The sequence below is a fragment of the Hylobates moloch genome, unplaced genomic scaffold, assembly GCF_009828535.3.
Source record: "Hylobates moloch isolate HMO894 unplaced genomic scaffold, HMol_V3 SCAFFOLD_4, whole genome shotgun sequence".
In the NCBI taxonomy this organism is placed as follows: Eukaryota; Metazoa; Chordata; class Mammalia; order Primates; family Hylobatidae; genus Hylobates; species Hylobates moloch.
In genome coordinates this window covers 173,600,935-173,616,157 of record NW_026652279.1, presented here as the reverse complement: position 1 = coordinate 173,616,157, position 15,223 = coordinate 173,600,935, and the positions used below count along the sequence as shown (strand labels likewise).

General features: G+C 53.2%; 1 protein-coding gene across 11 annotated transcripts in view; it reads right to left on the bottom strand.

The window, feature by feature from the left end:
* ATP11A (ATPase phospholipid transporting 11A) overlaps positions 1 to 15,223 on the bottom strand; it is a 184,143-nt gene that overhangs the window by 37,537 nt on the left and 131,383 nt on the right. For all 11 annotated transcript variants that reach the window (XM_058438082.1, XM_032151380.2, XM_032151382.2 and 8 more), the window contains 5 exons: positions 11,739 to 11,912; positions 10,218 to 10,381; positions 8,567 to 8,638; positions 6,881 to 6,954; positions 1,526 to 1,629 (listed from right to left, as the gene is read on the bottom strand). In XM_058438082.1, coding sequence (XP_058294065.1) covers positions 1,526 to 1,629; positions 6,881 to 6,954; positions 8,567 to 8,638; positions 10,218 to 10,381; positions 11,739 to 11,912 — 588 coding nt within the window. The remainder of the gene's footprint in view (positions 1 to 1,525; positions 1,630 to 6,880; positions 6,955 to 8,566; positions 8,639 to 10,217; positions 10,382 to 11,738; positions 11,913 to 15,223) is intronic.

Below are 15,223 nucleotides of genomic sequence, written 5' to 3'. Positions count from 1 at the left end.
CTGATTTATGGATTCCTGTTGGTCCCAACGCAGCTACTTTGTAGCACTAGGAGTTGTTTTAATAGCAACATAAAGATGAATGACCCGCACATTGACAGCCTTCCACAAGTTCAGAGCCGCCCTGGCTGCTGCAAGCACGGGCTCGCGAGTGAAAGGGCTCCTGTCCGTCAGCAGGAATTCTTAATGTTCTGACATCTACAGTAATCCAGCGTTGCGACTGACAGCGAGGACAAACGTTGCTTTATTCATAAATGGTCAGTGAAGGCAGCGCTGAGTACCATGACCTCTAGTCCAAGGTTCTCTTGGCTCTGCCTTCCTTGGTGCAGAGCTAGCCTTGGAAGTCTTGTTTCCCAGTGCGTAGCCATTCTGGCCAGCGTCATTTTGGACCTCTGGGAGGACAGCCTGTCAGTTACTGTTTCTTTTTCATGAAAAGATGATAAAGACGGTGTGACAGGAGGGGCTGCCCTGGGCTGGAGTGAGGGAGAAAGCCCCAGGGTGGCGTGGGGAGAAGGGTGCAGACGCCGTGGGACAAAGCAGCCACGCAGGGAGCAGAGGGAGTGCGTCCACCTAGCCACGCATCACCTAGCGTTAGGGCATCTGATGGGAGGGAACGCGTTCACCCAGCCATGTGTCACCCAGCTTTAGGGTGTCTGACAGGAGGGAGCGCATCCACCCAGCCATGCATCACCTGGCGTTAAGGTGTCTCACAGGAGGGAGCACGTGCACCCAGCCATGCATCACTCAGCATTAGGACATCTGAAGGGAGGGAGCACATCCACCCAGCAATGCATCGCACGGCATTAGGGCATCTCACAAGAGGGAGCATGTCCACCCAGCCACGCATCACCTGGAGTTAAGGTGTCTGACAGGAGGGAGCGTGTCCACCCAGCCACGTGTTGCCTGGCTTCAGTGCGTCTGATGGGGAGGGGAGGCCCTGCTGTGAGAGACACTCAGGCCGGCCCCCTACCGCAGCAGCCCCAAAGACAGAAAGCCGGACCCATGGAGTCGGAGGCTCAGGTGTGTGGGCTGCTGGGCGGTGCTATACAACAAGTGCTGGAAAGAAACCTTATCATACAAGCTTAAGACCCAGATGGGGAAAGAAACCCAAACAGGTGATGTCACAACAGAAAACGAAAGTGCTGATTTGTTTTGAAACAAATCACTAGAAACGTCAAGACAAAGACTTTTTTGCTCCAATACAATAACCACAAACGTGCTAATTCTGACTCCCCAAAACATCAATCAACCAACCTAGCATCCACCCGAAAATAAAACCCTGTGCAAGGCTGGGGAGGAGACGGCCTGTGCCTGGCTGGACGGCCTGTGCCTGGCTGGGTATCGGAGGCCCCTTGGGGTCGGTGCCGGCCGAGGCTGCCCGTCTGTCTGCCTCTGGCCCAGCTGATTACTAAACATTCCCCAAGGGATACAATGCGCCATTCCCAGCCAGGAACTTGTGGAACATGGAATTCCTTCCTGACAGCAAGGGAACTGACTGCCGCCAGGCCCTCCCCAGCCCGGCTCTCACCACTGCGTTACGCTCCACTCTGGCTCGGATCTGGTCAACTTTGCCTTCTATCACTCTGGGGAATATCGAAGAATCTGCTCCTTTGCAAAACAGATAAATTTCTCCTACAAAATGAGAAAAACGAGGAGTTTAATCACAATATGAGGAAGACTAGATTATTTTTTAAATTATGCCATTATTAAAAAACAAAAAACAGGGATAGCAGTGTGGAAATCTTTTTAAAGAAGATTTTAATGGACCAGTTAACATGTCCATTCAGGAAAAAAATAAAACCTACAGATTACCTCCAAAGCCTCGTTTTATTCCTACAACCCTAGAAATTTCACAGGAAAAGCAGCAACGAGGAAAAGAACTTGGCTCCGGGACTCTGTTTTTTCTCTGGGAAAGACACGAAAGGGGATAAAATGCCCTCGGGATGGGGGTTGGGGTGACCCAAAAGGGGTCCCGGTTTCTGAAATGCTGGAAGGTGAACACAAAGCCCCTTCGGAGAGTCATTTGTCCTCACGCAGAGCAAGGCAGCTGGGCCACCTCTGAACTTGGAAGAGTCATGGGAAACGTGTGCGTCATTTTTCCCCATGTGTCCAGTAACACTGCGATTGCTGTGAACATACTTGTGCTGTGAACGCAGGCTTCTCAGGCCTCAGATAAAGCGAGTTTCTCTTCCAGGCACTGCAGCACACAGCAAAGGCCACGACAGTTCTGCTGCAATGTGACCTGCTCCTGACACACAGAGCCCTCTTTGCACCTGAAGCATCCCCTGGTCTGCGAAGCCACGTGGCACTCTGCCAGGCAGCTGGTTTGTGCCTGGGCGCAGGGCAACGCCACGGTCCTCCATCGCGGCGACGGCAGGGTGGGAGAAGCACCACAGCAGCCTGAGCGGCACGCGTAGGAAGCTCCATGCCCAGCTCCTGGTGGGGCAGAGCCCTGAGACCCCCAGACACTGAGGGCCCTCGGGAAGTCTACTGGGGACCAAATCCAGAGGGCCCCAGGGTGGGCAGGCAGTGGTCCCCAGGCGGGTGGTGGGAGGGACACGGGGAGGGGACGCTCCTGGGCTGACGACCCGGATCCAAGGCCTGGAGCTTGGACGAGCACTCAGGAGCAGGAACAGGGTCCGCCTTGCCTTCCTTCCCGGATCCCTCCTGAGACACCAACAGGGAAGCTGTGGGAACACAGCTACACTTGACGCTCACGTGGCCGAGGTGACTGCCAACCTGCAGCCAGAAAGGATGGCACCTGGTGACACAGGTGTTGCCAATACATGGAGCAAACCAGTGCCGAGCAAAGGCTGGAGGGCATGGGAGAGTGGGGAGGCTGAGGCTGGAGGGCACAGGAGGGTGGGGAGGCTGAGGCTGGAGGGCACAGGAGAGTGGGGAGGCTGAGGCTGGGGGTGATGGGAGAGTGGGGAGGCTGAGGCTGGAGGGCACAGGAGAGTGGGGAGGCTGAGGCTGGGGGAGATGGGAGAGTAGGGAGGCTGAGGCTGGAGGGGACGGGAGAGTGGGGAGGCTGAGGCTGGAGGGTACAGGAGAGTGAGCAGGTAGGGGATGGTGGGGACAGGGGAGTGAGCAGGCTGAGGCTGGGAGTTGGACCCCAGAGGGCCTCTGCAGAACCGCAGAGGTGTGACCACAGAGTCTCAGTTGCTTAGCATAGAAAAGCAGGGCCTGGGGGTTAAACCACCCAACCGATGTCAGAGCCGTTTCCCGACTCCCACGGTTTCCAGCCAATGCTGTTGTTTCATCAGATACAGTTTAGAATGAGAACTGTGGTCCAGATGACATAATGATGCATTCTTGAACAACAGCACATTTTTTACTAGAAAATTCGTGTTTCATGGCTCACAACTCATGCCAAGAGCATGTGAATGGCTTAGCTTTCCCACGGTCTCAGCTTATGAATTCCACTGTAAGACACAGGACACCTTCAGCCTGAAGATGTAGTGGGGAACAGCCTTGGAATAAAAAAACCCAGAGGACAAAGCAAAAGTTAATCTACAATGAGCAACTGAAGACCGTGCACATGCAGGTGACAAGACCGAACACACAGGATCCTGTCCCCAAGGCAGCTGGGTTGTGTCGCAGGTGCAGCCGTGGTTGGTGGCTGTCCCCTCTGGGACCAAGAAGGGCTTACTGCCATTTGGAGAAGAGAAAGGGCTACAGAACCACAGTTTGAGCCCATGGTGGGGGGTCTCTCATTGTGTCTCACAGACGAGCTCAAGGACATGGAAAGCCAGGCATGACAGCAAATGTCCCCGAAATGGCTGGAAAACAGGACATCGAGGAAGCAGCTCCTGGAGGAGCTCCAGGAGGGTGCACTGTTAGGACTTTCCTTCTTCTGTTTCGTCTTTTCTGCTTGCTTTTCTTTTTCGTAGATGAATATGCTTATGTACTCTCCTTTTCTTCTTTCGAGTCGGTGTTCTGTGTACTGCGTACATAATACCTTGGGTGCAGTAAGCATCCGCAGGATCCCCCACAAGAGAAAGACTTCACATCTGCCTTTGAAAGGGAAGGCCTGATGCAGCCGAGTAGCCTGTGACTTCCGAAGTCCTTCCTCAAAATTCCACCGTGGAGAATCCCAGGAAAGCACACATGACCGAGGTACAGACATATAAAAAAGGGTCCTGCGGACATCATGGGAGGCGCCTGTTGGGGCTGCTCAGCCCCACAATAGTGAGATCTGGCTCTGACAGCCGCACCCCCCGACAGGGCTGAGCCCAGGCGGAAACATGAGCTGTGAGCTGGCTGCAGGGTCTCCCTGCCCAGCAGGCAGAACTCCAGTGCAATTAGTGAGCCTCTCCGGGGATGACTACCACTTACAGAACACCTTGCTTAATTACATATTCAAACTTCTCTTAAAAGTAACTGATGAGTGGCTGGCTTCAGACAGCAGGGCAGTCTCTCCTGCAAGTTCTCAGTTCCTTGGAGAGGCCCTAGGAGGTCCACAGGCGTCCCGGTGCGGATGGGGATATTCTCATGGCACAAATGCCTCCAACCCGGATTCTTCGAGTGATCCAGCAGCTCTTCAGCCTTTTGATAGTAACAGAAGTTATTTACAAAGATTCCATGGCATGGCCCACAACATGAGCCCTGAGGTCTTGGGCATTCAGGATGCAGCAAAGACCCTTTGTGAGTGTGTGGCAGGGCCAGCTCCAGGGTGAGTGTGCGGCAGGGGCGGCTCCGGGGTGGCTGATGCTTGCCTTCTTGGGCACCGTGGTCAGCCCCACAGGTCACAGGCAGCATGTTCCAGCCACGGCTCAACAGCTAGATTCGGCTTCTATGGGGAAAACCATGTGACGGGATGGACCAGCAACTTCCTACCCAGGATGCGTTTATCCCAGATAACTCCGAGTGGCTGAGACTCTCAGGACTGCGCCTCATCCGAGCTGGGGGGAAGGGCTCTGACACACAGAAGTCTCGCACATCTGAACCTGTTCTCAGACCCTGTCCTGCTGATCCCATGGTCCGGCTGGCAGAAGCTCTTCGTGGGAGTCCTGGCAACATTCACACACAGATTGTTCCTCATCCTATGACCATCAGTGGACGTCTCACCGTGGAGCCTGGATTCATCCCACGTTTGATGGCGTGTCTCAGAGGTGATGCTGTGTGATGCAGCGGGACTGTCTGAGGAAGCAGCGGAGGCAGGCGGCACTCCCCCAGAGCAGCCATGGCACCCTCCTGAGGCTGTTGCCAACCCCAGAGCCGCTATGACTCACAGGGCATCACCGAGAGTCACACCGCCTCCCCCTACAGCTCCTTCCGGGTCTTAGAAAGTGAGGCACCGCGGTCCTGATCTGAAGGGTGCCCGATGGCACTGATGATGGCCCTGCTCTGTCTTGTCTGTGTTAAAATGAAATTTGGCACGTCTTAGGAAAATGCTGGCATGAAGTTCTCCAGCCTGGAGTCTGTCTGGTTCCGGGGAGTGGCTGTTTGGTTGTTTGCCAGGCATCTTTCTAAAGAGCTAAATGCAGCCTAGGATTGTCTGGTTTTAGGAAACCATGAAGAGTGAGATCCCACAGCTCTTGATGAAGCCCCGCTCCGACGCTGCGTGGAGTGCTCTGAACGGCACAGGATTTGGAAGCACTCGGCGGAGGGTGGCGTGACGTGAGCGTGTTGCTGAGAAGAGCGTCGGTTCTGCGCTCAGGATGCGTGCAGGCTGCCAGCGGCCGCACATGGACGGACGGCCCCACCACAGCGCAACGTCCCGCACGCTGCTGTGGGGCTGAGGGCCGGGAGAGGTTTCCTGAGCCGTCCATGGAAAGGACAGATGGATGAAAGGTCCTTCCTATGGGAAAGCCCACAGCAGGCAGCAGGGAACGAGGCCACTGTGGGGGCTGTGGGCACTGCCCTCTGGGGACACTTGGGGACAGCCTGGTGATGAAGGTGGGTGAGAGCCTCAGAGAGGGCGCTGGGAGAAGCTCAGCACCGGCAGGTGGGAGCTCTTAGGACGCGATGGCCATGCAAAGGGGTGGCCCCTGCAGATGGAGCCCATGGGCCCTGCCTGCCCAGGGCAAACAACCAGGGGCACCCACACCTTCGAGCCTCAGCACTGTGGGCGGGAGCCTGAGGGGCTGCAGTGTTGAGTGACCTGTGGCATGTGTCGTGACCTGGTGAGGGTGAGGGGAGACGAGGTTATTCACCTGTGCGCGGGGGATGCAAAGTGCCTGGGAGAGCACCTCGCAGGGAGGTCAGGGGACCACAGATGCATCCACCTGGCCTGCAGAGGGAATCGTCCGGGACGGGCAGCCACAGGTCAGAGTGGGAGGACCAGGAGAGTGCCCACCCGTGCGGGTCATCAAAACATCACAGCGGCCACAGGGCTCTGACTGTGCCCTGCCACGGCTCATCCCAGCATTCCAGAGCACAGACTGAGTGTGCTGTTCTCACAGACACACTGTTAACAGCAACTGCCAATCAACAAAGCTCTCTTTGCAATTTGAACATTATTATAGATATATTTGCAAACCCACATTACCTTTTCCTTGAAAATAGTTATTTAAAAACATTTTATGTCATTTAGCTCTGCATGGAGAAAAGCAGGTGGGGGATAGGGATGGGCAGGGGAACATTCACAAATGGAGTTAAGCAATTTTCAACAGTAAAGTGGCCCCAACTCGACACTAAAAGATGGACAGAGCAAGGGTGCCAGATATTTAGCCCAGGACTCCCTCCTCAGCATTCCAGAAATGTTTCACTTTTTAAAAATAAAAAATTAATATTTTGAGAGGATCTGTCTATAGTTTTTTAAAAAAGAATAAATCATTCTTAAACCCTAAATCCTTAAAGCTCCTATACAATTTAGTCGTCAGAATAAAGCACAACCACTGTGTATAACTTAATAAATCAAGAGAAAAAGAAATTTTACCTGTAGCAGATTTTACAATTACACTCATTCTCCTTCTAACTGAGTCAAAACTCAAAATTTCCAGCAATTCAAACCTGAAAGAGAAATGCAGAAGGTCACACCATCCACGTGGGTCCTCACGTGATTCCATCTGGTAACTGTGGAGCTCTCCACAGCAGAATGGCTGGGGCAGCCCTGGCCCTTCCTCAGAGGACACACCGAGGGCTGCTGGGTGAGGGGCGTCCCTCCACGGACGCCCTGAGAGGCCTGGATTTGAAGGACGCGGCAGGTGTACCCAGTGGGGCAGAGTCTGGGCCCCATGGCACCTGCGGCACCGGCTCCTCACCACGTCCCCACCCTACCCAGGGCACGGGCTCAGATTCTGCCAAGCAGGCTGTGTTCCCTATGCACTGACTCCCTCCCTAAACACTGCTGAACAGAGACTCAAAGTTGTGTCAGAGCTTGGATCCTTGTCAATGAACTGGTGTTACCCTAAGAGATGAAAACTATGGAAAACGCAAAGGACACTGACATTTTGGCTGGTGCTGTCCTGTTACCGGAAGGCTCAGAAAACCTGTGTGGCGTCTGGAGCATCGGAAGTGTTTGGCAGCCCCTGCTGCTGCCTCTCAGCCTCCTCAGGGCCTTGGACTCAGCAGGAAGCTGCGGAGGGGTTCTGGCCGCAGTGCCAGCCCAGCTCAGAGCCAGCGGTCCCTTGGCAGAGCCCTGACGGGAGCTCTCATCTAGGCCATGACCTCACCACCTTCACGGCTGCAAACCCGGAGCCTCAACGGCAGTGAGTTGCAGCCCCTGGGAAGCCCAGGACGCTGTGGGGAGGGCACAGTCAGTGCCAGCGGAGGGCCCAGGTCACCCCGGCCCCCAGGAAGCCCAGGGTGCTGTGGAGAGGGCGCAGCCGGTGCCAGCGGAGGGCCCAGGAGCCCCGCCGAGTCAAGGGGTTTGTCCTTTCTCTTCCACTGGGGAGTTTATTTTCCCTAAGAATGAAATTTTAAAATCCAGGTGTTTTGAGGCCATCACCACCAGATCTTGTGTCTTTGCTGGAACTGTGACTGCACATTCGTGCTTATTGATAAAGGGGACACCACCACCCACTCTCCTGAGTCAGATCTCAAGATGGGTCACTTGTCTCAGGGACAAGCAATTTGGGACAGAGACAGTCCCTAAAAAATGGGAAGAATTTTAAAGATATGAAAAGTAAAACAATCCAACATCAAACTGGTGGCTGAAAAGCGTAACTGTGCAAACTGTTTTCGACAGGACGCGGTGCTCCCAGCACGTGAGCCAGTGTTCCTCCCTGCGGGACTCATGGCCACACCGGGGGCGGCTGCTCACTCCCCTCGTGGAGGCAAAGGAGCCTGGAGAGGTCAGAACACGGCCTGCAGTAAAATCTGACTTTAGGTGGCTTAACCCAAAACATATTTGACGGTGAACTTTTCTTCACTGAACTCCAATTTACATCTCCAAGGAAAACTATCCAGGGGAAGCAGCCCTGTGGCTGCACCCAAGCCCTTCTCTAAGTGTCCAGCACTTCTCCAGAACATTCTGGTGACATTCCTGGGGTGTCACTGGGAAGGAGAGGAAGCGAATTGTGGGAGAACATAGAGAACTCGTCTTTTCCCTCACACGCAGAACCTTATAAAGGACACTCTTTATTCTTTAGTCCTTTCACATGTGAGGGTGAGGTGCACATACCTTTCGATGTGGTTCTCCCTGTTTAATATCTCCATGTAATTGTCCTTCAGCCTCAGGTAGGTAAAGCCAAGTCTGCAGTAAGAAGGGAAACCTCAGGGTGAATCTGAGATTCTGATATTCCTCTTTCATAGAGCATTTGCTTTATATTTTGGTAAAGCGTTCTTTTCAAAAACGAAATACTTTCAGTTAAATAGAGATTATAAACTGCATTATAAAGTTAGGAGATTATCATAACGAACTTATGCACCATCTCAAAAAATCTCCCAAGAGCAACAGAATTTCTACCTAACCCAACCCTCCCTGACACACAGCAGTGGGGCACATTCTTGTCGGTATTGTTCTCCAGAATTGCGTGGCGGGCACATGGCCTGCAATCCTTGCTTCGATGACACCTTTGCTCATTGATTTGTGGACTTTGTTGTTGTTGAGCAGAGAACATGATGCCAGAGGGAGAGGGACCCTGAGAGGCTGTTACCCCCAGACCAAGCCCCTTGAGTCACTGACGGGGAACCAAGGCCCAGCGCAGGCCTTCAGCCAGCACGTGGGTGCACCCATCTGTACGATGCCTCCTCCTGCACGCCTGGGGGACAGCGAAGTTCATGGCCTTGTGGGAGCCGCTGGGACGGCAGAGACAGAGCATGGCTTCCGGATGCGAGAGGCCAGCAGAGGACCCGGGAGACAGATGTGCTTCGCGACACCAGGGGGATGGGAGTGGAGGCCTCTGGCCAGCCCAGGTGGGAGCAGCGGCTGGAGGAAAAGCTTCAGGGCAGGGAGGAGTCTCAAAGGTGGGCGGGGCAGCCGGCCCTGACTTCTAACACCTGTGATGAAGGCAGTGGCATTCCTGGGCACTTGTGTTCCAAGGAGAGAGAAACCCAGCTCCAAGAAGCCTCACCTATGCATGCGTGGGTTTACGCACGGAACGAAAGGTCCCGGTGATACTGTTGACGTATCTGTGCTGCTACTCAAATTGCACGGAGAAAACACATTAGTTTAGCAGCGACAAAAACACGGCTGTAATTAGGTGAGAAGCGCGAACATGATTCTCACCATACTCAGTCCCTGAAGGCAGTGTTCCTTTATCACTTTTGGGGAGGGGAGATTCAGTATTACAGAAGTCATGAGCTGGGTGGATTTGAAAATGGCTTCCCTGAGCTGAAATTACGCAACGTATCCGGAATGTTTAAAGTATTTTTCCAAGCGTTTGCTTAAAGGGTGAGCAGTGAGAGGCCCCGTACCAGCTCTGCTCTGCCCAGCCCAGGCTGTGGCTCTGGGAAGGCCGCTGGGCCTCTGGACTTCAGTTTTCTGAGACGCAGGAGGGAGATTTGTGTTACAGGAAGGACTGTTTCCATATTTCGAAGCCTGTGGTTATTGGGAATGACCTCTAACTTACTGCAGACCTCAGGAGGAAAAGCCACCCACGCAAAGTCAGAGATGAAGACTCAGGCGCCGGGGACCAGACGCTGCTTATCACGGTGGGAGGGGCTCATACAGGGACGGGGGTCCCGAGAACCTGGGCACAAAGGCAGCAGAGCTCAGTGTGGAGGGCACAGGGTGCGGCTGAGGACGCCTCTAGATGCAAGTCCCTGACCGGGGCTGGGGTGGGGCTGAGTCACGTCAGGAAACCCAGGCAGACCCTCGGCCTGCGACGTACCTCTGGACACCTTCGACCAGCGCCACCTCGTCGGGCGAGGATGAGATGTACACACAGGATTTCCCCCCGTCCGGCGATTTCCTGGGGCCGTCTACGCTGTCATCGTCTTTCACCTGGACGGTGTGGCAGAGACAGAGGGCCCGGAAAAACAGCTCCTCGCGCTCCTATAAAATAGCAGTTCCCAGAACCCCCAAATCACGGTGCGTCCACTGAAGATAGAGGGAAACAGGAGCAGAGAGAAAACAAGAAGCGGGGGGGACGGGGGGGGGTCCCCGCAGCCACAAAGGCAGCTTGTGGGCGGTGAGGGGTTGTACAGTGGGATGGAATTACAGCTTTCCATCATTCTCAAGCACTCTGTTTTGTAACTGAGATTGACGGGTGATGAAGACTGAAACGGGCGTGTGTTCTTCAGCACCGACACTTTTAGAAACCACAGAGGCTTCACATGGGCTCAGAAATGGCAAATGATCGCTAGCGTCCAGGAAGGGAGACTGAGTCACACGGTGCCGCGAACACAGACATTCACAAACACCCTGGACCCTGGCTGTGCCTCTGCCCTGGTGCCGCGCGATGGGGACGTTCTCCTAACTGAAGTGTGTGTTAGACTAGACGTGACCTGTGGCGCTCCTGCTGTTGACTCACATTGTAACATTCACCCTGAAACCCCCTAAGAAGTTGGAGCTATTATCCTGCACCTGCAGCTGCAGAATCAGCATTTAGGAAGGTGAAGTGATGTGCTCAGGGCCACAGCCAGCTGGGACCTGATCCCCGAGGCTGCCCTGTGTGCGGCTTTCACAGCCAGCTGGGACCTGATCCCCAAGGCTGCCCTGTGTGCGGCTTTCACAGCCAGCTGGGACCTGATCCCCAAGGCTGTCCTGCATGTGGGGAAATTCGGGAACGGTGTTGGCCTGGGACTCCAGCCCTGCCCAGAGATGCTGAGATCTGGAGCCACAGCACTCGGGGCGTGTGTGAGAGTGCATGCGTGTGTCTGCATGTGAGCGAGTCTGTGTGTGCACACGGTATCTGGGCGTGAGAGTACGTGTGTGTCTGCATGTGAGCGTGTCAGACACACGGTGTCAGGGAGTGTGTGAAAGTGTGTGTCTTCGTGTGAGCGTGTGTGCATGTGTGTATGTGTGCACACGGTGTCTGGGCATGTGAGTGTATGTGCGTGTGAGCATGTGCACATGTGTCTGCACACGGTATCTGGGTGTGTGTGAGAGTGCGTGTGTTTGCATGTGAGTATGTATGCATGTGTGTCCGTGTGTGCACATGGTGTCTGGGTGCATGCATCTGTGTTTGCCCTCCTTCTATGGTTTTCATAACCAATTCTAACACGGGTATCACCGAGCAGATGTGTCCTAACGGGACACCACACACATCGCACCTTCTGACCATTCCTCCCACTGAAGTCTGTAGAGAGGGCCTGGCCTTTCCTGGACACTCGAGTGAAAAGGGGTGGACTCAGCATGCACAGCCGCCCACTCACTCACACACTTGGACGGCATGGGGGCTGCCACCTACCCTCCCATTGACGCTGGGGGACGAGTCAATCATGTCGATTCCTGAGGACTCTGGGAGGACCTGCCCATTGCAGATGACGTGGGGCACGTAGACGTGGCCTTCGATGCAGCACTCCTTGAACTCCATGTTGTTTTCCGTGAGGGTGCCGGTCTTGTCTGTGAAGATGTACTCCACCTGCGGGCAGGGTACAGCAAGTCAGGACGCTCTGAGGGAGGCCCGCACGTCTCCGACTCAGACACACAGCAGCCATGTTTCCTCCCCAGCTCCCACTGTGACTTGAATAGGCGGTGGATTTCTAAAGGTTTTCCCCCAGACAGACCACCTCACCGGGCTGAGCCACACTCCCGCCTCATCCTCCTTCCCAGCGTCCAACAGGACCCTGCAGTCCTGGCAGGTGTTTCAGGAGGGTGGGTGGGGAGGCCTCGGGACACCTTCTCTGGGTTGGGAGCAAAACAGAGTATGGTCTCGCAGTCCCATTCCCCGGGACAGAGACATGGGTGGGGCCAGGGCTCCATTTGTTTGGGAAGACAGAGTGTGAGTGGGTCGTCCCGAATCTTAACAACAACAATAAAAAACCAAGGCTACGGAGAGGACGAACTTACTCTATACAGTCTCGGAGGTCAAAACCCACAATTCCATGTAAGGTTGAGAAGGTAAAATTCAAGCAAATAAGGACAAAACAAATCTCGGAGAAAACTGATATGTGTTAAAGATACAACCCGTCTTAAACTCTGATTTTAGATAAGCTCACGGGTCACATGTTTATCGTGAATAACTGAAGGTGGGAGTTCTGGAACGTGCGGCAGCATCTTGAGACTGAGCTTGGGAGTGTCCACCGGGACGCTTCTTCCCAAGCATTTTAGATAAGGGATATTCAACCTGTGTACCCTTCTTACACAGGACTTTGAAGTAACTTAGAATAAACGCTTATTCAATCCCAAAAGCATTTTTATTTTTATTTCTTTTTTTTGAGATGGAATCTCACCCTGTTGCCCAGACTGGAGTGCAGTGGTGTGATCTTGGCTCACTGCAACCTCCGTCTCCCAGGTTCAAGCAATTGTCATGCCTCAGCCACCTGAGTAGCTGGGATTACAGGCACCTGCCACCACATCTGGCTAATTTTTGTATTTTTAGTAGAGACGGGGTTTCGCCATGTTGGCCAGGCTGGTCTTGAACTTCTGACCTCAGGCGATCCACCCACCTCGGCCTCCCAAAGCGTTGGGATTACAGGCATGAGCCGCTGTGCCCGGCCCTAAAAATATTTTTAAAAGGGTAAAATGGATAAGAATGAAATAACAAATGTTAAGAGGTTTGGTTTATCATCCTGTTTAGCTATAACTAAATAGGTGGCATATTTCTAGGAAAAATGACCATGAAAATGAACAATAATAAAAATTAATTATAAAAGACCTTTACTGAGCACTCAGGGTGTGCCAGCCACTGGGCAGCGCCTCATTTAATCTTCAACTGTGATTAACACATCAACTGTGTTACTATCCCAGTTTTAAGAATGTGGAAACAAAAGCTTAAAACCTCTGGACACAAATCCAGTCAGTTCTGTTAGCTCGGGACGCGGAGATAAGATTGTTTGCTTTGTTACTATTAAATACGTTTGTTAAAGTCTTTGATTGCTTTTTCAAACAGTTTCTTGTCTGGTATATAGAATCACTACTGATTTTGGGTGTTGATTTTGTATACTGCAAATGTAGTGAATTTGTTGATTAGTTCTAAAAGCTTTTTGGTGGAATCTTTAGGCTTTTCTATATATAATATTGTGTCATCAGCACACAATTTCACTTCTTCCTTTCCTATACGAATGCCTTTTCTTTTTCTTGCCTCACTGCTCTGGCTACAGCTTCCAGTGCTATGCTAAACAGAAGGGGTGAATGTGTGCAGCCTTGTCTTCTTTCTGATCTCAGAGGAAAAGCTTTCACCTTTTCTCCATTGTGTGCGAAGAAAAACTTTCAGCTTTTCTCCATTGCCAGCTGTGGGTTTCTCATTTATGGCCGTTATTGTGTTGAGGTACATTCCTCTATACCTAAAATTTGTTGAGAGATGTTATGAAAGGATGCTGAATTTTGTCGAATACCTTTTCTGCATCACAGATAATCATATGGTTTTGTCCTTCATTTTGCTGATATAATGCACTACACTTACTGATTTGTACATGTTGAGCCACCCTGGCATCCCACAGGTGGGGTATGATCCTTTTGTATGCTACTGAATTGGTTTGCTAGTGTTTTGTTAAGATTTTTGCAACTTTGTTCATCAGGGGTCCTGGCCTGCAATTTTCTTTTCTGGTGGTGGGACAGTCAACCCTAAGCCCAGTGCTGGTCAATGCTGCCACCACCCTCAGCTCTTGGAACAAAAGATGGCCCTCACTACAACGCACGCCTGCCTGCTCAACTTGGCCTGAAGCAGGATTTGTGTTCCAAGACACTCATGCTTGGGAGGCAGCACTGCATCGCAGAACGGGGCACTGCCTGCTCCTGACTCAGTTTCTCATTTGAGAAACAGGGCAATGGCACTGAGCACACAGGATACAGAGAAGGTGCACAAAGTGCACACAGGACACAGAGAAGGTGCACAAAGTGCACACAGGACACAGAGAAGGTGCACAAAGCGCTTCTGGCACAGGATCTCCATGGCAGATGGTTGTTTCTGTTGTGGACACAGATGCTTGACTGGTGGGTGAATATTTCACATACAAAAGAAGTCGTGTTATCGTACTGCACAGTGATGATGGGCACAGGCGTTTACCCATGGAGCTGCGGTCAGATGAACCTGCCTTTTGGGCTTGTCCACCTGTCTTGACCTCAGTGTGTCCCCCGTGAGCAACAGTACACACTTCTTTGTGTAAGAGGAGGTCAGCCTCCAGGCTGGAGCCTGATTTTGGTCAGGACAGAACAACAGAAATCAAATTCTGTTTTGCAGGACTCCAGGGAGATGGATCGAAGAGGGCAGAGAAGAAATCTGCCGTACTCAATGCTGCTGGGCGCTTTCCCCTGCACTCAACACCGCTGGGTGCTTTCCCCCCACTCCACACTGCTGGGCGCTTTCCCCTGCACTCAACACCGCTGGGCGCTTTCCCCCCACTCCACACTGCTGGGCGCTTTCCCCTGCACTCAACACCGCTGGGCGCTTTCCCCCTACTCCACACTGCTGGGCGCTTTCCCCCCACTCAACACTGCCGGGCGCTTTCCCCCCACTCAACACTGCCGGGCGCTTTCCCCCCACTCAACACTGCTGGGCGCTTTCACCCCACTCCACACTGCTGGGCGCTTTCCCCCCACTCAACACTGCCGGGCACTTTCCCCCCACTCAACACTGCCGGGCGCTTTCCCCCCACTCAACACTGCTGGGCGCTTTCCCCCCACTCAACACTGCTGGGCGCTTTCACCCCACTCAACACTGCCGGGCACTTTCCTCCCACTCAATACCTCTGGGCGCTTTCCTCTCAATCAACACCTCTGGGCACTTTCCTC